Raw genomic sequence first — 19,547 nt, forward strand, 5'->3', positions numbered from 1 at the left:
CTTGAACCCAGGAGGCAGAGATTGCAGTGAGAGATGGTGCCACTGCACTCCAGCCTGGGCAATAGAGTGAGACTGTTGGGAAAAAAAAAAAGAGAGAAACTTAGTAACTAATCCACAATCACACAGCTAGTAAGTGGCAGAGCTGCCAGACACCATGGCTTATGCAGGAGGATTACTTGAGTCCAGGAGTTTGAGGGTGCAATGAGCTATGATCAGGCCACTGCACTCTGGCCTGGGTGACAGAGCAAGACTGTCTCTTAAAAAAAAGGGGGGGGGGAAAATAAGTGGCAGAGCTGGGCATTGAGCCCAGCAGCCTGCTCCCTACATAAAAGTGGACTTCTTGTTTCTTTCCTCCTATCCAGGTGCTGGAGGCCTGGCAGAAGGGTCCAAATCCTCCTGGAACCCTGGGCCACACTGTTGCTGGGGGTGTGGCCTGTACCAGTACAGATGTCCTCTCTTGCATCCTGCACCTCTTAGGCCAGGGCTACGTGAAACGGCGTGATGACCGGCCCCAGATCCTGATGTATGCCGCTCCAGAGCCCATGGGGCCCTGCCGGGGTCAGGCAGATGTCCCTTTCTGTGGCAGCCAGAGCGAAACCTCCAAGCCCAGGTAGCCACCGCACCTGACCCCTTGCAGTGAGGCGGGAGAGGTGGTCATGCCAAAGCCAAGATCCCTTGTGGAGAAACACTTCCCTTCTTTCTTTGTCTGATCCCCTTTTCCCTATCCCTGTTATTTCCCTGACTTTGGTAGTTTTTATTGACCCTCCTAGCACCACCACCCCTTTCCAATCAGAGGCCTGCAAATATGTATTGAGCGCTAACTATGTACTCTACTCAGTTAAATATACAAACTTTCAGGAAGTTTGTTCTACAGAGGAATTTGCCATAGGATTTCTCTAATCAACCAGCACCCCTAAAGCTTTTTAATGTTCATTGGAAGCTGTTATGGCCCTGCTTTTCATGCCTGCTGTTTGCATCATGTGTAAAGTGAATTATCGCGAGTAATCTTTCTCAAACCTCAACATGGCGCCAGTGTTAAAATGCAGATTTAACAACAGAGCTCTCTGTGCTGCCTGTGCTGCTGGTCCACAGACCACACTTGAGCAGTAAGGATGGAGACTCCTGTTCTCACTACAGGTGCTGCCACCATTTGGGGTGAGACCTACAGTGGGACTGTCCCATCAGCTATTGGTCTCTTAGCACCCTGACCCCTAGATACCTATTTTGTCCCCAGTCATTGCAACAGCCAGCCCCACCCTGACATTTACAGGTGCTTCTGTGGAGGATCTGCTCTGACGGTTGGTTTGGGTGGTTATCCTGAGGCTGCTTAGGCAAGCGAGCAAGTATGCTCAAATAGGGAGCTGGGGGCCAGGTGGGGTTGTTAGTAGGCTGGATAGCAGGGCAGGAATACTGACTTCTGTCTCTTCCCTCCCCACAAGCCCAGAAGCTGTGGCTACCCTGGCATCTCTACAGCTGCCTGCAGGCCGCACCATGAGCCCCCAGGAAGTAGAAGGGTTGATGAAGCAGACGGTGCGTCAGGTGCAGGAGACGCTGAACTTAGAGCCAGATGTCGCTCAGCACCTTTTGGCTCATTCCCACTGGGGCGCTGAACAGCTGCTGCAGAGCTACAGTGAGGACCCTGAGCCACTGCTGCTGGCAGCTGGGCTGTGCGTACCCCAGGCTCAGGCTGTACCCGTACGGCCTGACCACTGCCCCGTCTGTGTGAGCCCCCTGGGGTGTGACGATGACCTGCCCTCGCTCTGCTGCATGCACTATTGCTGTAAGGTGAGGCCCCACCAGCATTGCTCCTGCCCCTGGCTTTCTGCCCTACCCTAACAAAATTCCTTGGGAATTCTTGGGTTCTAGCCCAGCACTGCTATTTTCATCACCTGGGCAATAGTGGATTTAGTCTCTTAGTCCTTCTTAAACTAGTTTTGTCATCTGTAAGTGGTACCACCTGCCTTGACACTCTAAAGGGTGGTGGTTGGGATCCAGCGATATATACCAATGGTGCTCCAGCTGACCTTCATATTATAATCACTGGAAGCTTTTATAAGTGTTAATGCCCAGACGATACCTCAGACTAATTAAACCAGAATCTCTGGAGGTGAGAAATCTAGTGGAAGTTTTAAAGCCTCCTCACGGGATTCCCATTATCAGCCAAGTTAGAACTAAGAGATACACGTGTAAAATAGATGTCAAGACACTTTGTGAAGTGTTTGCAAAAGTGTTAGTAGATTGGTGATGACTCTAGTTTGTGGTTGCCCTTATTACCATTTAAGTCCCCACATCTCAGTGCACTATCACTGCTTTTATCATATACTCTCATTTAATACAAAAATTTTTAAAAATAGGCCTGGTGAGGTAGTGTGCATGCCTGTAATCCCAGCACTTTGGGAGGCTGATGTAGGCAGATTGCTTGAGCCCAGGAGTTCGAGACCAGCCTGGGCAACATGGCAAGACCCCATTTCTACAAAAAAATACAAAAATAAGCTGGGCATGGTGGTGCACACCTATAATCCCAGCTACTTGGGAGGCTGAAGTGGGAGGATCACCTGAGCCTGGGAGGCGGAGGCTGCAGTGAGCCAGTATCTCGCCACTGCACTTCAGCCTGAAGGACAGAGTGAGACCCTGCCTCAGGGTCTTCTTGCTCTATAGGCTTGCTTCTATATAGTGGACACAGAAGCTTGCAGATGGGGAGTGAGTCATCTTCAAAAATAAAAAATGTGGGGCTGAGGTACAGAGAACCTGGAGCACTGAGTCCGATATTCCTGCCTCACAGCTCTTTAGAACTGGTGCCAAGCCCAAACACTTCAGCTTAGCAGGAGGGGCACTCCTGGTTGCCATGAATTCCAGCTGCTTCTGCCAACAGCGTTTCCCCAGTAGTGGGTGATAGACGTGTCTGCATGTGCTTGTGTGCACGTGCATGCATGCGTATTCTCTTTTTCTCTTTCCCTTTGGCTGTGCTTCTGGCTTCTCCTCTCACATAGTTGCTTATGCTCCCTTTTCCCCAGGTTCTTAATTATTTCCTTTACACTTTCATTTTTTCATTCAACAAATATTTCTCATGGACTTACGTGCATAGCACTGGGTGCTAAATGAGGTATTGAAAAAAATCCCAGCAAGAAATGACCAGAGAGCTAATAATATTGATGGGAGCTCACTCTGAGCCAGGCATTGTGCTGTTTACATGCATTATTTTACTTAATTCTCATACTAGTTCTATGAGGTAGGTATTTTTGTTATTCCCGTTTTACATGACAGAGGGAGACACTCGGAGGTGAAGTAATTTGCCAAAGGTCAGGATTTGAATTTTGGCAGTCTCAGGCAATCCTCCCGCCTTGACCTCCCAAAGTGCTGGAATTATAGGCATAAGCCACCACACCCAGCCTGACAGTGGATTTTATTTTATGAGAAGCCATGGTGGGTTTAAGCAGAATATTGATATTATCTGGTTTACATTTTTTATTTTTATTATATTATTTATTTATTTTTATTTTATTATTATTATTTTTTGAGATGGAGTCTCACTCTGTCACCCAGGCTGGAGTGCAGTGGCGCGATCTCGGCTCATTGCAACCTCCATCTCCCGGGTTCAAGCGATTCTTCTGCCTCAGCCTCCCGAGTAGCTGGGACTATAGGCGCCCGCCACCGCGCCCGGCTAATTTTTTGCATTTTTAGTAGAGACGGGGTTTCACTGTGTTAGCCAGGATGGTCTCGATCTCCTGACCTCGTGATCCACCCACCTCAGCCTCCCAAAGTGCTGGACTTACAGGCGTGAGCCACTGCGCCCGGCCCTACATTTTTTAAAAGATCGCTTCTGCCGTTGTGTGGAGAAAAGGCTTGGAGGGAGCAAGAGTGGAAGCAGGAAGGCCCATTTGGTGACTGTCGTACGAGAGACAAGAGATGGTGGTAGTTTGGACTGGGGCAGTGGCGATGAGAGAGGGTGGATTGGGACACATTTGGAAGTGGAGCTGACGGGAGTTGGTGGGTTAAATGTAGGGGCTTCAGACAGGGGAATCAAGGATGGTTCCTGTGCTTTGACCTGAGCACCTAGGTGGATGGCATGTGTCATCTTTACTCTGTTGTGGCCCTGTGAAGTTTGAGCTGCTTGTTGGACACCTGTGTGGAACTGGCAGGTAGACAGTGGATTTTTGAATTTGGAATGAAGCGGAGAGGCCTGGCAGGCCTTACCCAAGGAGAAAGAAGCAGACCCAGGGAACCAAGCCTGTAAAGATATAGAGACGGGGGGTCTCAGGAGTTTGAGACCAGCCTAGACAACACAGCAAGACCCCATAGCTACAAAAAATAGAAAAAAACTTTACCCAGGCATGGTGGTGCACACCTATAGTCCTGCCTACTCAGGAGGTTGAGGTGGGAGGATTGCTTGAGTCCAGGAGATTGAGGCTGTGGTGAACCATGATTGTGCCATTACCCTCCGGTGTGGGTGACAAAGCGAGACTTTGTTTAAAAGAGAGAGAGAGAGAGACAAGGGGCCTGAAAACCAGGCAGATGAACAGGCTGATTGAAAAGCCCCTGCAAGGAGGAGCCTGTGCAGCATTGGTCACAGCTGAGCGGCACAACAGCAATGCAAGAGAAGCAGCCGGACAGCTCCCAGGGTGAGCCCCACCACTTGGGTTGGACAGTAGTCATGAGAGCAGCTGGGAGTCCCCAGACTGAGATGCCAGAGCAGAGGGGGACCCTGAGGCACTGGTGTGCCTGTAAGAATAGGGTCTGAATTCAGAGAAAATTTTCCCTGTTCTATCTCAAAAATGTAAGAATTTGCATTCAATTTCCCAACTTTGTCTGGGTTTGTTTCAATGCAGAAAGGGTTTTGTTTACTTTGGTCTGGTACTTTGAGTAAAAATGACCTAGTCAGGTGCTTCAAATTTATGCTGCAGCTTTGATATCACAGACACACGGTGTCCTGAGGGTTTAGACCCATCATTTTGGAAGGCATGGCCATAGGCAGTGTGAGAGGCAGGGGTTACTCATGGAGTATTGTAGGAGGCTCAGACGGCTGCAACGGCTGCTCGTGCATAGACCAAATGGATGGTGTAGGGAGAGACCGGGAGAGGAGACCATGGATCAGAACAGGCTCTCACAGTGGTTTAGGGATGAGGGGATAATGGCCTGATTTAGGATGGGGGAGTGACATGGGAGCAAGAGAACGATATGAAAGTTCCAACACTGGTGACGAGGGGGACAGTGGTGCAAGTTGATCAGGGTTTGGGGGACGCAATGGGCAAGTCAGTTTTGTAGAGAAGAGGCTGGGTCTGTTGGAGGCATAAGTCAGAGACAGGAGCATCCGGACAGTCATTGGACATAAGCCACTGGAGCTGGGAGGAGAGACCAGAGCCGTGTTGTCAGCCACCCAGGCAACCCATTTCCCAGGCCTCCTTTCTCTCGGACCTTCCTGCTCTCTGCATATCTTTCTGAGAATTTGAATCGTTCTCCTTTTTCTTAATTATTTTTACCCATTCCCTCCTTGTCCATCCCAACAGTAATTATGATTAGGCAAATACACAGCCCACCCCATCCTCAAAGACAACTGTAATTTGGGCCAGTCTCAGCAAAGCTGGAGAGAGGAGTCAGCATTGGTTGATCTAGAGGCAGGCTTGTCTCTGGCCTTCCACGATGTAGTGGAGGGGAAGGGAAGGAGGGACGCTAGCTTAGTTACCAGGACGCTCCCCCCGTGCTGCTCCCACACTGTCTGTGAGCAGCCCCTCCTTTTGTCCCTCCCAGTCTTGCTGGAATGAGTACCTGACAACTCGGATTGAGCAGAACCTTGTTTTGAATTGCACCTGCCCCATTGCCGACTGTCCCGCCCAGCCCACCGGAGCCTTCATTCGTGCCATCGTCTCCTCGCCAGAGGTCATCTCCAAGGTATCCCCTCTCGTCTGAGAGAGGCTCCAGTGCAGAGCCAAAGGAGTGTGCCCCAGGGAGTGGGCTGAGCTATGGGGTGCTGGGGGCCTGGAGGTGTGGCATCCTGGAGAGCCATACCCTTACCTCGTGGCACCTGCGTCTCCACAGTATGAGAAGGCGCTCCTGCGTGGCTATGTGGAGAGCTGCTCCAACCTGACCTGGTGCACCAACCCCCAGGGCTGCGACCGCATCCTGTGCCGCCAGGGCCTGGGCTGTGGGACCACCTGCTCCAAGTGTGGCTGGGCCTCTTGCTTCAACTGTAGCTTCCCTGAGGTGGGAGCCCCACACTGGCCCTGACCCTGAGCAAGGATTCTCACTCCTTCCCTGCTTAATATCCCCTCCCCGCCACACACACAGACTGTGACTTGTCCTTCCTCAGCCTCTGCCACCCAGTTGAGCTCTGTTCCTCTTCCTGGAGCCCTCCAAATGTGACCTGTGCCTGCTCCCCTCTCTCCTGTGCACACCAGCCATGCTGCCCTCACGGCTCAGCTGTGTCCCCACCATGCCCTCTTGCCTTAGGCACACTACCCTGCTAGCTGTGGCCATATGTCTCAGTGGGTCGATGATGGTGGCTACTATGACGGCATGAGCGTGGAGGCGCAGAGCAAGCACCTGGCCAAGCTCATCTCCAAGCGCTGTCCCAGCTGTCAGGCTCCCATCGAGAAGAACGAGGGGTGCCTGCAGTAAGAAGGGGGGTACTGTGGGGAGCCAGAGGGCAAGGAGGGGGGAGGAGGCCTGGCAGAAGGAGGGGGGAACGGGCTTAGTGTAAAGCTCAGCAAAAGAGGGTGGTTCCTCAGCCGCCCCTCACGTGGCAGCCTCCACAGTGACTTCCTGGATCTTAATGTTCCTTCTCCCACTCGTAAGTCCACACTGACTGGGGGAGTTCAAAAGCAGAGGTGCATTCAGCAGGGCTGGGTATGACTAAGGAGACTATCAGGGCAGGAGCAGAGGCCACAGCATCAACAGCGGTACATCTGGGCCCTTGGCATTCCTGGCACGCCCCTGCCCAGAGGCAGGAGTCCCTGACCAGCCAGCTTCCTCCATAGCATGACCTGTGCCAAATGTAACCATGGATTCTGCTGGCGCTGCCTCAAGTCCTGGAAGCCAAATCACAAAGACTATTACAACTGCTCTGCCATGGTAAGGCGCTGGGCACTAGGGGAGGGCAGAGGCCCAGAGCTGTTGGGGAGGGGTGCTGCTACCAGGTCCTGGGCAGACAGGGCTCCGTGTGCAGTGCAGCATTCTAGCTGTTGGGATAGAGGCTCACTGTGGGGAAGACAGAGCCACCTGGGCCTGCAGATGCTGGAAATGCAGATGTTCACAGGGACCTTCAGCTCCAGAACAGGACTTCTCATACCGAGGTGGCTACAGAAAGGCTGGGGAGGGCTGGGCACTCTCAGAAGGCAGCAGGGCAGAGCAGGAAAGAGCAGGGACCCTGCATTTAGAGCCTGGCTCTGCTGCTTAGCATGTGGCTTTGAGCAAGTTCATTTACTTCTCCAAGCCTCAACAGCCTCTGCAAAAGGGGTGAATAATATGACCTACTCCACACAGTCATGAGGACTGAATGAAGATAATCGGGGGAGGTGTAGAAAGGCCTCCATGAATGTTGGCTTTTCCACTTATTAACTCCCTCCTGTCCAAACAAAACACCCAATAGCCCTCTCAACGTATCCTTGCTAGGTAAGCAAGGCAGCTCGCCAGGAGAAGCGGTTTCAGGACTATAATGAGAGGTGCACTTTCCATCACCAGGCGCGGGTGAGTCGGGAGGAAACAGCGGGTAGATGCCTGCAGAAGCAGGTTGGGGTGGTGGGGTGGAGGGGGGTGGGCTGAAGGTCTGACCGGGCAAGTGGTGCTGCGCCACCTGTGCTGGTACTGATACACCTTCCTCCACACAGGAGTTTGCTGTGAACTTGCGGAACCGGGTGTCTGCCATCCATGAAGTGCCCCCGCCCAGATCCTTCACCTTCCTCAATGATGCCTGCCAGGGACTGGAGCAGGCTCGGAAGGTGGTAGCGGGTGGGGGAAGAGAGCAGGGGAGGGGTGTGCCAAATGGGTCTGGGGGGCTTGGCTGCTTTCATCGGACTTGCCTGGATGAAGGGAATGAGGAGAGGGCAGGCGGGAGAGCTGATGGGAGCCCCTGCAGGTGCTGGCCTACGCCTGTGTGTACAGCTTCTACAGCCAGGACGCAGAGTACATGGATGTGGTGGAGCAGCAGACAGAGAACCTGGAGCTGCACACCAATGCCCTGCAGATCCTCCTGGGTGAGCCACCCCTGCCAGCCAGGCCCTCCTCCTGCCTCCTCTCCTCTGCTGCACAGCCCGGTCCCTCCCAGACAGGTCAAGCGGCACCCTTACCTTCCCTCTCTCCTCTTCCTCTTCATTCTTCATGGCCTTCTCACTGCCTGGCTGTTAAAGCTCAGGTCGAAAGCCTACATTGTAAGGTGCCCAAGGGCGCAGATGTTCGTGGATGTTTCTTGGTTTCTGGTCTTTACCCTGCTCCCCTAGGGAGCTTCATGAGAATGTCTAGAGCTGCACCTGGCGCTTGGTAGACATTCCATAGGTGTTTGTTGGAGGAAGGAATGGATGAGAATGAGAAGGGAGGGAGCCTCTGTGCCTGCCCCCTCTGCAGAGGAGACCCTGCTGCGGTGCAGAGACCTGGCCTCCTCCCTGCGCCTCCTGCGGGCTGACTGCCTCAGCACGGGCATGGAGCTGCTCCGGCGGATCCAGGAGAGGCTGCTTGCCATCCTGCAGCATTCTGCCCAGGTACTGCCCAGCCCAGACCCCTTCTGCTCCTGCATTCTGCGGGAGTTGAGGTCCTCCTGTCCCAGCACAGCCCCTGCCCTGGGGCGAGTCCAGAAGGAAAGGCAGCAAAGCGGGTGAATGGATGTTAGACCTGGGCGCACATCCCGGCTTTTGGGCCAACCTGCCTGATGCTGCTGGACCCTATCACTTCACCTCCTGGGGATTCCTACAAAATAAAGGGGTTGGCTAGCCCACATCAAGGGTATTTGGTCAGGTGCCTATCAGAATCACTTGGGGAACTTTTCCAGACTGTACTTCCCAGATAGGGATTTGAAATCCTAGGAGTGGGCATCAGGGGATTGGGTCACTGGAGCAAGGGCTCTCCCAGGCTCTCTCCAGCTCTAATGCACTGATGCTGAGTCTAAACTGTGAGTCCTGTCCTCAGGTTGCTTACTGACTGGTAAGTCACATGGGCAGAAAAGACATAGATTCTGTAAGCTCTTTAAGCACAGGGTGGTGTGCCTCACCTGGTACCCCGTATCCCTGGAGACCATCTGTGGGTGAACTCACAAAGGCAGTGTTTCATGAAGTGCTGTGCTGGGAGGGGAGCAGTCCTAGCAGGAGCTTGGCCCTCCCAGAGCATCAGTGGAAGGAATGCTGGGTCCAAAGGCCCCATGCCCTCTACCTCCTTCTCAAATCCTTCTGTCTGCTCACCAGGATTTCCGGGTTGGTCTTCAGAGTCCATCAGTAGAGGCCTGGGAGGCAAAAGGACCCAACATGCCTGGCAGTCAGTAAGTGGGGTGGGCAGAGCCATGGAGGAGGCAGTGGGACATGGCAGCCTCCTCTGGGCTGAGTGTGGTGGCTCTCCCTAGGCCCCAGGCCTCCTCAGGGCCAGAGGCGGAAGAGGAGGAGGAAGACGATGAGGATGATGTGCCCGAGTGGCAGCAGGATGAGTTTGATGAGGAGCTGGACAATGACAGCTTCTCCTACGATGAGTCTGAGAACCTGGACCAAGAGACTTTCTTCTTTGGTGATGAGGAGGAGGATGAAGATGAGGCCTATGACTGAGGGGGCAGATGCAGGAAACACCTAGAGCAGCCCCAGAGTCACGGGGCTGAGGGGGCGGGAGCTGCCCCTGTCATGGGGAGGGGGATTCCCAGCGTCTGTAGTGCCTCCTGTTTGCTGAATAAAGGTCTCTTTCTCACACACATCTCTGGGAGCAGGCTGACAGCTTCACCAGGGGCCAGCCAAGTTGCCACTGCCCTGGCCTCATATCTACCCACACCCCTCATCTTTATGTTTCCTTTAGACCTCCGGACTCTTCTATCCTCCGAGAAGGCTCAGAGCAGACTCATTTGACTTAAGCTGGTGAAGGTTGGCATGGAAAGGGCCAGGTGCAGCCCCAGCCCAGTTCAGAGGAGACAGAGAGAGGGACGGCCACCCGCAGGAGCAACCATCCTCCCAACTCTTTTTTTTTTTTCTGAGATGGAGTTTCACTTTTGTCCCCCAGGCTGGAGTGCAATGGTGTGATCTCGGCTCACTGCAACCTCTGCCTGCTGGGTTCAAGCGATTCTCCTGCCTCAGCCTCCTGAGTAGCTGGGATTACAGGCATGCACCACCATGCCCAGCTAATTTTTATATTTTTAGTAGAGACAGGGTTTCCCACATTGGCCAGGCTGGTCTCGAACTCCTGAGCTCAGGTGATCCGCCCGCCTCAGCCTCTGAAAGTGCTGGGATTACAGGCGTGAGCCACTGTGCCCAGCCTTTCCTCCCAACTCTTTTTTTTTTTTTTTTTCTGAGAGGGAGTCTCGCTCTGTTGCCCAGGCTGGAGTGCAGTGGCGTGATCTGGGCTCACTGCAAGCTCCACCTCCCGGGTTCACGCTATTCTTTTGCCTCAGCCTCCTGAGTAGCTGGGACTACAGGCGCCCACCACCTCGCCCGGCTAATTTTTTGCATTTTTAGTAGAGACGGGGTTTCACCGTGTTAGCCAGGATTGTCTCGATCTCCTGACCTCGTGATCCGCCCACCTCGGCCTCCCAAAGTGCTGGGATTACAGGTGTGAGCCACCGCACCCGGCCCTCCTCCCAAGTGTTCCTGGGGAGGAGGGGGCTTGAGGGCATTAGGAGTTGTCCTCCTCTCGGCCTAGAGATTTCTAAAGCATCTATCTTGAAGTGAAGTGTGGCAGGAAAGGGTATTACTGAGGACCTGCCCCACCCCCATGACTCACACAAGACAGAAAGTTAGGATTTTAACTGTACCTTTTAATTTGCTCCTGGGGCTAAGAGGAAGGAATGGTACTAGAGCAATGTCTGAGAATAGAAGAATTTAAGAAAGATTAAGTCAAGTGGTTGGGTCAGGGGAGGCAGCCACCTGCCCTGGAGGATCAGCCTCGAAGTATCGATCCAGCAGGGCCTCCACCTCTCCCTCCTCATAGTCCCACACCTGGAACCGAGAGCCATCTGCTGCTCCCCGGATCATGGCCGAAAGCACTGGAAAGGGCAGGGAAAGGTGAAGCTGCCTCCCATCCACACCCTCACAGCTCCCTTACCCCTTGGGAGAGGCGCGGTGCTCAGAGCCCACCAGGGAAGGAGCTGAGGGCTGGGTCCATAGAAAGCCAGGAGGGAGGCTTGGGGTGCTCACCGCGGCCAGACTGCGGGCGGAACAGGCACAGGATCCGCTTGTTAAAGGCCACGGCCCGGCCCAGCTCATAGCCTACACCCAAGGATGGCTGTGTCACTTCTGCCACGACCACTGGGAGGAAAGATGATGAGAGGAAGCCTCAGCATTGGGGGCACTTGAGGTTCATAAGGAAGATGACGGTGTGGCTGTGGTGAGGAGGGAACTCTGGGAGTCCCTTCTAGGTGTGGAGCTGGGATGTCCAGGGGAACCCAGCACTCCAGAGGAGTTAGGTGCTGGAAGGAGGGAGCGCCACTCACCGTCCGCCTGCTGCAGCCACTCCAGGTCCTGCTCATGGATGAGCCTGTCACCCCCAGCAGCCTCTTCCCCTGTGTTGAGGGAAAGCTGGTCAAGGACATGCCTCATGCTGGCTCCCAGTAACTCCTATGCCCTTGTATGTCCATACCCACCCTGCTCAGGGAGGGTGGGAGCCTTGTGCCAGATGACCTGACCAAACATGACAATCTCATCAAAGCAGCGAGGAAATGGAATAGCCACAAAAAGAAAAATTAAACCCTACGCAAGGTGGGACATGTGATTAGGGCCGAATGAGAACATAAGCAGCACTAACTGTGGATGACATTGATTAGGGAAAGGTGCATGGGCACTTAGCCAAAAGTAGGAGAGGCATCCTGGGCCCAGAAGGTAGGGATCTCAGGTCCTAGCTTGATTAAATGTTATCTTCCAGGACAGTGAGGCTCAGCCTACCGCATCAGGGTAGGACCACTGGGGAGCTCGTTAGAAGTACAGATTCCAGGGCCAGGCGCGGTGGCTCATGCCTGTAATCCCAGCACTTTGGGAGGCTGGGGCGGGTGGATCACTTGAGGTCAGGAGTTCAAAACCAGCCTGGCCAACATGGTGAAACCCCATCTTTACTAAAAATACAAAAATTAGCTGGGTGTGGTGGTGCACACCTGTAATCCCAGCAACTTGGGAGGCTGAAGCAGGAGAATCACTTGAACCCAGGAGGCGGAAGTTGCAGTGAGCTGAGATCGCACCACTGCACTCCAGCCTGGGCAACAGAGCAAAACTCCATCTCAAAAAAAACAAGAAAAAGTACAGATTCGGGCCAGGCGCAGTGGCTCACGCCTGTAATCCCAGCACTTTGGGAGGCCAAGGCGGTAGGATCACGAGGTCAGGAGTTTGAGACCAGTCTGGCCAACATGGTGGAACCCCATCTCCACTAAAAATTAAAAAATTAGCCAGGTGTGGTAGCAGGCGCCTGTAATCCCAGCTACTCGGGAGGCTGAGGCAGGAAAATAGCTTGAACCTGGGAGGAGGAGGTTGCAATAAGCGGAGATCACTCCACTGCACTCCACCCTGGGCGACAGAGCAAGACTCTGTCTTGGGGAAAAAAAAAAGTACATATTCGAAGGCTTTATCCCAGATGATCAGAACCTGCATTTTTAACAGGCTCCCTCAGATGACACTAAAGACCTGGAGAGCCACCAGGCAGTCTGGATATACCATGAACTAATGAGCTGTAAGCTTCAGGGTCCTCCACTTGCACAGGCCCTTTCCAAACCATCAGCAACTTTGTATTGTGATTTTTGTCTTTTTAAAGAGGTCTCCCAGAATTGCATGAGGTCCCACAAATTGTGGGTCTGCTCTTGGGTAGGATAAGTGGAAACCACTTAAGGTTTTCTGAGCAGAAGCACAAGCATTCAAGATACAATTTTCAAACTGGAAGGATCTGCAAGATTCCAGACCAGCACATCAAATATGCTTTAGAGAAATCCAGCCAGACTCAGCGGCTCATGTCTGTAATCCCAACACTTTGGGAGGCTGAGGCAGGCAGATCACTTGGGCTCAGGAGTTCAAGACCAGCCTGGCCAACATGGCAAAATCCCGTCCCTATAAAAAATACAAAACTTAACCAGGTATGGCGGCACACACCTGTAGTCCCAGCTACTTGGGAGGCTGAGGTGGGAGGATTGCTCAAGCCCGGGAGGCAGAGGTTAGCAGTGAGCTGAGATTTTGCCACTGCACTCCAGCATGGGTAATAGAACAAGCCTGTTTCCAAATAAATAACTAAATAAATAGAAAGAGAAAGAAAAACCCAGCAGCCAGGAGCAGAACACAATAATGGCCTGAAAGAGAATATGAGGCCAGCATGGGGGCTCACATCTATAGTCCCAGCACTTCGGGAGGCCTGAGGCGGGAGGATCACTTGAGGCTAGGAGATCGGGACCAGACTGGGCAACATAGTGAGACTCCCAATCTCTACAGAAAAATTTTGAGCCAGGCATGGTGTCGTGCCCCTGCAGTCCTTGCTAATAGGAGGCTGAGGCTAGAGGATCATGAGTTTAGGAAGCCGAGGCTGCAGTGAGCTATGATCGCACCACTGCACTCCAGCCTGGGTGACAGAGAGGCCCTTGTATCAACAAAACAAAAATGTGAGAGAGGGTAATAGTGAGAACTGGGGTCAGCCAGGTCTAAAAGAGTGCTGATGTCTTCACAGAAAAAGGGGAGGCAGGCCCTGGGCGGTGGCTCCTGCCTGTAATCCCAGCACTTTGGGAGGCCGAGGCGGGCAGATCACCTGAGGTCAGGAGTTCGAAACCAGCCTGACCAATATGGTGAAACCCCGTCTCTACTAAAAATACAAAAAGTAGCCGGGTGTAGTGGCGCGTGCCTGTAGTCCCAGCTACTCGGGAGGCTGAGGCAAGAGAATCACTTGAACCCGGGAGGTCGAGGTTGCAGTGAGCCGAGATCACGCAACTGCACTCCAGCCTGGGCGACAGAGTGAGATTCCGTTTCAAAAACAAAACAAAACAAAACAAAAAAAGTTGGTGGGAAGGCAGGAGGATACCTTTCGTGTTGGGTGGTGGAAAAGATTCCAGCGGGTGAGGTGGGAACTGAGCCCAAGCAAAGCAGCCCAATCTACCTTCTTTCTGTTGCACCCTACAAACGCTCTGAAAGCAGCTGAAGACAGAGTTCTCCAAGAAGGAACCAAAGGTCAAGATAATGCTGAGTCTGCCTTACACCCGCAGGCTTGCTGGGACCCACGCAGCCCGAGCCCCGGCCCGTTTCCTTCTCGGGCTGGGGCGCTGGATGGAGCACCGGGGTAGGAGGGCGGGCTCCGGGAGCCGGGAGCGCAGCTGCCGGGGGTCGGGGGGGCGGACAGGCCGGGTCCCTGCCCCCCCAGCCAGGTCCCCGCCCGCGTCCCCGCGGCCCGCGGCCCCAGGGCCTCACCGCGCGCGCCCAGCTCGGCGGCCGCCACGTGCTCGGTGAGCACTGTCCCGAATCGCCGCAGCCGAGACACGATCCGCTCGTACAGCGTCCTGTCCTCGCGTCCGCCGCGAATGCTCCCGCAGAAGTACAGGGCCGGGCGGCCAGGCTCCCCGCGCTCCCAGCTCTCGCTGCGCCCCGGCACCATGGCAGCAGCCATTCCCCAGCGGCCCGCGCTCTCCGGCGCCAGGGGGCGCCAGCCCGCGGCCACGTGACCCCGCCCGGCCCAGCGCAGAGCCCGGCTGCTGAGTCCACATCTGTGGAATGGGGACGACTAGCTGGGAGGATCCAGCCGGGACCCTTTCGGGAACACACCCTTCCTGGACTTGAGGTTCGGATGCCTAACACGCACCTTAACTTGACCTTGTCCAGGCAGAACTCGAGGGCTTCCCCACCTCACCCGCTTCTGCTCCCCTCCTCCCCGCCGTCTTCCCCAGCTGCATCCTCCCAGCTGCTCAGGCCCAAGACCCTCGGAGTCATCTGGATCGGTCCCTTTCTCTCAAACTCTGCGTCCCATCCATTGACAACTCGTGTGGATTCGTCCTTCCAAATCTGAAATCTCACGACCGCCTACAGGGCCACCACCCTGGTCTAAGCCTCCTCTCGGCTCTCCACAGCCTCCTAACAGGTCTCCACATGTCGTGAACTGCTCAAGGTCAGACAGAACCAGGTCCACCCACCTTTGTGTCTGCCCACAAGATCAGGTTTTTATTGATGCTATTTCAATCACAAAAGCTAGGCGTCACATGGAGTTCCCAAGAAGTCAGTTCTCCTTAGGACCACCTGTTCACTCGGTAGTCAGAGCTGCGGGCATGCAAGCTGGAGCCACTCCACAAGTCAGACTGTATTGCAAACCATCCATAGTATTATATGTAAGCATATAAATGTTACAGGTTAAAATTTCACATCAAACACAAGAACATTTAACATCAAGAGAAAAGGGGTTAACGAACCAGTCCAAGGAGAGTGCTGTGGACAGAGTCCCGGCCTGATGGGGATAGTCATCAAGAGCTTGCAAGGAAGAGTCCTTGATTTGGGCAGAGCCTTCAGAGGCAGACACCAGGTGCTGGGCACGAGTGATAGCAAGACTCGGTCTGTTAAGGTGGCCGTGTCTAGCTGCTGAAGTCCTGCTCATTTTATGGTCCTTGAGTCCTCTGATGAGGACTTGTAGTAAAAGGTGATGCCCTTATCTGGTTGGGTGTTGTCTCCATTGGTTAGGCGAACATCTGGACCCTGTTGGCTTGATGCCTTTTGAAATGTAAGATGAAGTTTTTTAAAACTTTATTTATTTATTTATTTATTTATTATTTTTGGTGACAAGGTCCCTGTCGCCCACACTGGAGTGCAGAGGCACGATCATTGCTCACTGCAGCCTCAAACTCGTGCCTCAAGTTTGAGGGTTCAAGGAATCCTCCCACCTCAGCTTCCTGAGTAGCTAGGACTACAAGCACGTGCCACCATGCTGAGCTAATAAAAAAAAAATTGGCCGGGCTCGGTGGCTCATGCCTGTAATCCCAGCACTTTGGGAGGCCGAGGTGGGCAGATCACGAGGTCAGGAGATCGAGACCATCCTGGCTAACGCGGTGAAACCCCGTCTCTACTAAAAATACAAAAAGTTAGCCAGGCGTGGTGGCACAATCCTGTAGTCCCAGCTACTCCAGAGGCTGAGGCTGGAGAATCGCTTGAACCCGGGAGGCAGAGGTTGCAGTGAGCCAAGATCACGCCACTGCACTCCAGCCTGGGCAACAGAGTGAGACTCCATCTCAAAAAAAAAAAAAAAATTGTAGAGACGAGGTCTCACTATGTTTCCACGGCTGGTCTCAAAACTCCTAGACCCAAGCAATCCCCCTACCTCAGCCTCCCAAAGCGCTGGGATTACAGGCATAAGCGAATGTGCCCAGTGATGGAGTCTTTCTAAGATGGAATTACTTATGTCAAGGGTTCTCTATACACCTCCCCTGGCCCTTCCCTGCTACAGTTTGCTCTCCACTCAGCAGCTTGAGTGATCTAGGTCATGACCCTCCTCTGCTCAAAACCCTCCAGTGGTTCCCATCTCACTTGGGGTAAAAACTGAAAACCTCACAGTAGCTCACAAGGCTCCAGATGATCCTGTCACCCTCTTACTTCCCTAACTCCAGCTTCTATTACTTTCATTCACTTCTCTGCCACCTCACTGGCTTCCTGGCTGTTCCTTAAGCATGTCAGCCATGCCCTTGCCTCAGAGTCTTTGCATTTGCTGTTCCCTCTGCCCGGAACACTGTTCTCCCAGGTAGCTTCCTGGCTCACTCCTCATTTCCTTCAAGTCTTTGTTCACACTTCAGCTTCCCTGATCACCCTATTCAATATGGCAGCCCTCCATCCCCCAGTACTCTCTATCACCCTTCCCTACCTTGCCTTTTCTCCTTCTCATACACCATATAACTTATTAATTTTGTTGCATGTTTTTCTATACCTAGTAGGTCGTTCACTGCTGTATTCCTGCTTTCTTTCTTTTTCTTTCTTTCCTTCCTTCCTCCCTCCCGTCCTTCCTTTCCTTCCTTCCTTCCTCCTTCTTTCTTCTTTCTTTCTTTCTCTCTTTCTTTTTCTTTCTTTCTTCTTCTTTCTTCCTTCTTTCCCCTTCCTTCCTTCCTCTCTCTCTCTTCTTTCTTTCCCTTCCTCCCTCCCTTCCTTCCTCCCTTTCTTTCTTTCTCTTTTTTTCTTTTCTTTCTTTCCTTTTCTTTCTTAAGAGATGGTGTCTTGCTCTGTCACCCAGGCTGGAGTGCAGTGTCATGGTCACAGCTCACTGCAGCCTCAAACTCTTAGGCTCAAGCAATCCTCCCTCGTCATCCTCCCGAATAGCTGGGACTACAGGCGAGTGCCACCACGCCTGGCTAATTTTTTATAGAAATGGGGTCTCACTATGTTGCCCAGGCTTATCTTAAACTCCTGGGCTCAAGCAATCCTCCCACCTCAGCCTCCCAAAGTACTGGGATTACAGGTGTGAGCCACTGTGCCTAGCCTATCCCTGGTTTCTAGAACTATGCCTGGCACATAAGAAACATTTATTAAATATTTGTTGAATGAATGAGTGGTTTAAATGAGAGGATGTATTTCATAGCACTTCACAGTCTGCTCAGCCCTGTAGTAAGTAGGCTGATAGAGGCGGTATCTTCAGGGAGACAGGCAAGCACTCATTGTTCACCAATACTGATTTCATCCTCATTTTATTATGACAATCACAAATATATGACAAAACCTTCAAATGGAACAAGAGAGTATGCAGTGGAAAGAAAGTCCTGAGACCCCAGCCCCACTCCCCAGAGGAAAGCTCCATCAGTGTTTTCTTCCGTATTCTTCCTGAAAGATAACTATTAAAATACTGAAGTATGCAATTGCAGAGAAGATGCAACAATATGTATCTTTTTAATGCTAAGATACAAAAGGGAGATAGAGATTTCAGAGTATTTCTGCCCACTGCTCTGCTGGGCCCAGCTAGGTATACACGGACCATGGGGCAAACAAGAAGACACAGCTGCACACCTGTCCCTCCACCTCCGGGTGCCCTCTCTCACACACACACAAACATGCATACACAGATTAGGAAGGAGGCCTCATGTGCCAGCAGACTTGACAGGCAATCTCCCCAACACTCCTTATCCTCGCTCACACCTTCCCTCCATTCCCCCCCAAAGACAAGGAACACACATTCACAAACACACACACACACCATCTTGTTTCTCAGTATCTTTTTATTTATTTATTTTTTTTTTTGAGAGAGGGTTTCCCTCTTGTTGCCCAGGCTGGAGTACAATGGTGAGATCTCGGCTCACAGCAACCTCCGCCTCCTGGGTTCAAGCAATTCTCCTGCCTCAGCTGCCCGAGTAGCTGGGATTACAGGGCATGTGTCATCACGCCCGGCTTATTTTGTATTTTTAGTAGAGATGGGGTTTCACCATGTTGATCAGGCTGGTCTTGAACTCCCGACCTCCGGTGATCTGCCGGCCTCGGCCTCCTAAAGTGGCCTCTGTATCTTATAAGTAAATAAATCAATACATAAACCAGCCAGCCCCCATCTCTTTGGGGGCCACACCTCTGCTCTGGCTGGGATCTCCTTTCTACCTCAGGCTGAAGGGATATTTTGAATAGAAGAGTAAAAGTGTAGAAGGGACATTTTGTGTTTCTCCAGTTGGGAAACAAGGCATTGAGACTGGTTCTAATCCACTGTCAGTTGGGTGAGGACTCAGAGCGAGCCATGACTTGCAGCTCAGACCTTCTGGCTCAATGCAGAGAGGCCCGAGTTGGAGGAACGGGGTACTAAGTGATGGGATGGAGGAATGAGGGCAGTGGGGAGCCTAGCGAGGCAGCTTGACAGGGAAAATATCTCACCAGGTGACAGGAGGCCAGTCTTCTTTTTTTTTCTTTCTTTTTTTTTTTTTTTATGAGACAGAGTCTTGCTCTGTCGCCCCAGCTGGATGCAGTAGTGTGATCTCGGCTCACTGCAACCTCCACCTCCCAGGTTCACCTCTCCTGTCTCAGCCTCCCAAGTGGCTGGGACTACAGGTGCCCGCCACCACGCCCAGCTTATTTTTGTATTTTTAGTAGAGATGTGGTTTCACCCAAAGTGCTGGGATTACAGGCATAAGCCACTGTGCCCGGCCCCAGGAGGCCAATCTTGATTCCATTACTATCTCTGTGACCTTGGTCAGGTCCTTTAAACTCTCCAAGCCTGTTCCCTCATCTATAAAATTGGTAAGAAATGTTATCCTGCCCTACTCACCTGGTTTGAGCATGGTGCAGTGAAGTATGTGAAGGCACATTAGAAAATATAGGCTAGGCACAGTGGCTCACACCTGTAATCCCAGCACTCTGGGAGGCCGAGGCAGGCGGAGTGAGTGAGATCGTGCCACTGCACTCCAGCCTGGGTGACAAGAGCGAAACTCCGTCTGAAAAAAAAAAAAAAAAAGGCCGGGCGTGGTGGCTCACGCCTATAATCCCAGA

General features: G+C 52.7%; 2 protein-coding genes across 7 annotated transcripts in view; one reads left to right on the top strand and one right to left on the bottom strand.

Annotated features, from left to right (window-relative positions):
* Positions 1-9,874, top strand: part of CUL9 (cullin 9) — a 42,418-nt gene extending 32,544 nt beyond the window's left edge. For 4 of the 6 annotated variants that reach the window (XM_003833264.7, XM_034962120.3, XM_034962119.3 and 1 more), the window contains 12 exons: positions 363-610; positions 1,440-1,785; positions 5,746-5,886; positions 6,034-6,198; positions 6,445-6,608; positions 6,972-7,065; positions 7,606-7,680; positions 7,821-7,931; positions 8,069-8,186; positions 8,554-8,687; positions 9,384-9,457; positions 9,539-9,874. In XM_003833264.7, coding sequence (XP_003833312.4) covers positions 363-610; positions 1,440-1,785; positions 5,746-5,886; positions 6,034-6,198; positions 6,445-6,608; positions 6,972-7,065; positions 7,606-7,680; positions 7,821-7,931; positions 8,069-8,186; positions 8,554-8,687; positions 9,384-9,457; positions 9,539-9,734 — 1,866 coding nt within the window. In that variant the 3' untranslated portion in view covers positions 9,735-9,874. Of the gene's footprint in view, positions 1-362; positions 611-1,439; positions 1,786-5,745; positions 5,887-6,033; positions 6,199-6,444; positions 6,609-6,971; positions 7,066-7,605; positions 7,681-7,820; positions 7,932-8,068; positions 8,187-8,553; positions 8,688-9,383; positions 9,458-9,538 lie in introns of those variants that run through there. The other 2 variants (XM_055113625.2, XM_034962122.4) reach the window with 1 other exon arrangement.
* Positions 9,875-10,906: 1,032 nt separating this feature from the next.
* On the bottom strand, positions 10,907-14,831 carry DNPH1 (2'-deoxynucleoside 5'-phosphate N-hydrolase 1). The gene is made up of 4 exons (XM_034962124.3): positions 14,535-14,831; positions 11,603-11,671; positions 11,307-11,417; positions 10,907-11,155 (listed from the first exon to the last, which is right to left on the bottom strand). The coding sequence occupies exons 1-4, from the start codon at positions 14,728-14,730 to the stop codon at positions 11,007-11,009; spliced, it is 525 nt and encodes a 174-aa protein (XP_034818015.1). The 5' UTR covers positions 14,731-14,831; the 3' UTR covers positions 10,907-11,006.
* Between the last annotated feature and the right edge of the window lie 4,716 nt (positions 14,832-19,547).

Source organism: Pan paniscus, chromosome 5 (assembly GCF_029289425.2).
Source record: "Pan paniscus chromosome 5, NHGRI_mPanPan1-v2.0_pri, whole genome shotgun sequence".
Taxonomy (NCBI): Eukaryota; Metazoa; Chordata; class Mammalia; order Primates; family Hominidae; genus Pan; species Pan paniscus.

Excerpts from the sequence above, each read along its gene's own strand:
- DNPH1 (XM_034962124.3), bottom strand. The coding sequence starts at position 14,730 with ATGGCTGCTGCCATGGTGCCGGGGCGCAGCGAGAGCTGGGAGCGCGGG. Across the intron at positions 11,672-14,534 it reads CGCCGAGCTGGGCGCGCGCG|GGGAAGAGGCTGCTGGGGGT; the intron begins GTGAGGCCCTGG and ends CCCTCAACACAG. Across the intron at positions 11,418-11,602 it reads GTGGCTGCAGCAGGCGGACG|TGGTCGTGGCAGAAGTGACA; the intron begins GTGAGTGGCGCT and ends CTTTCCTCCCAG.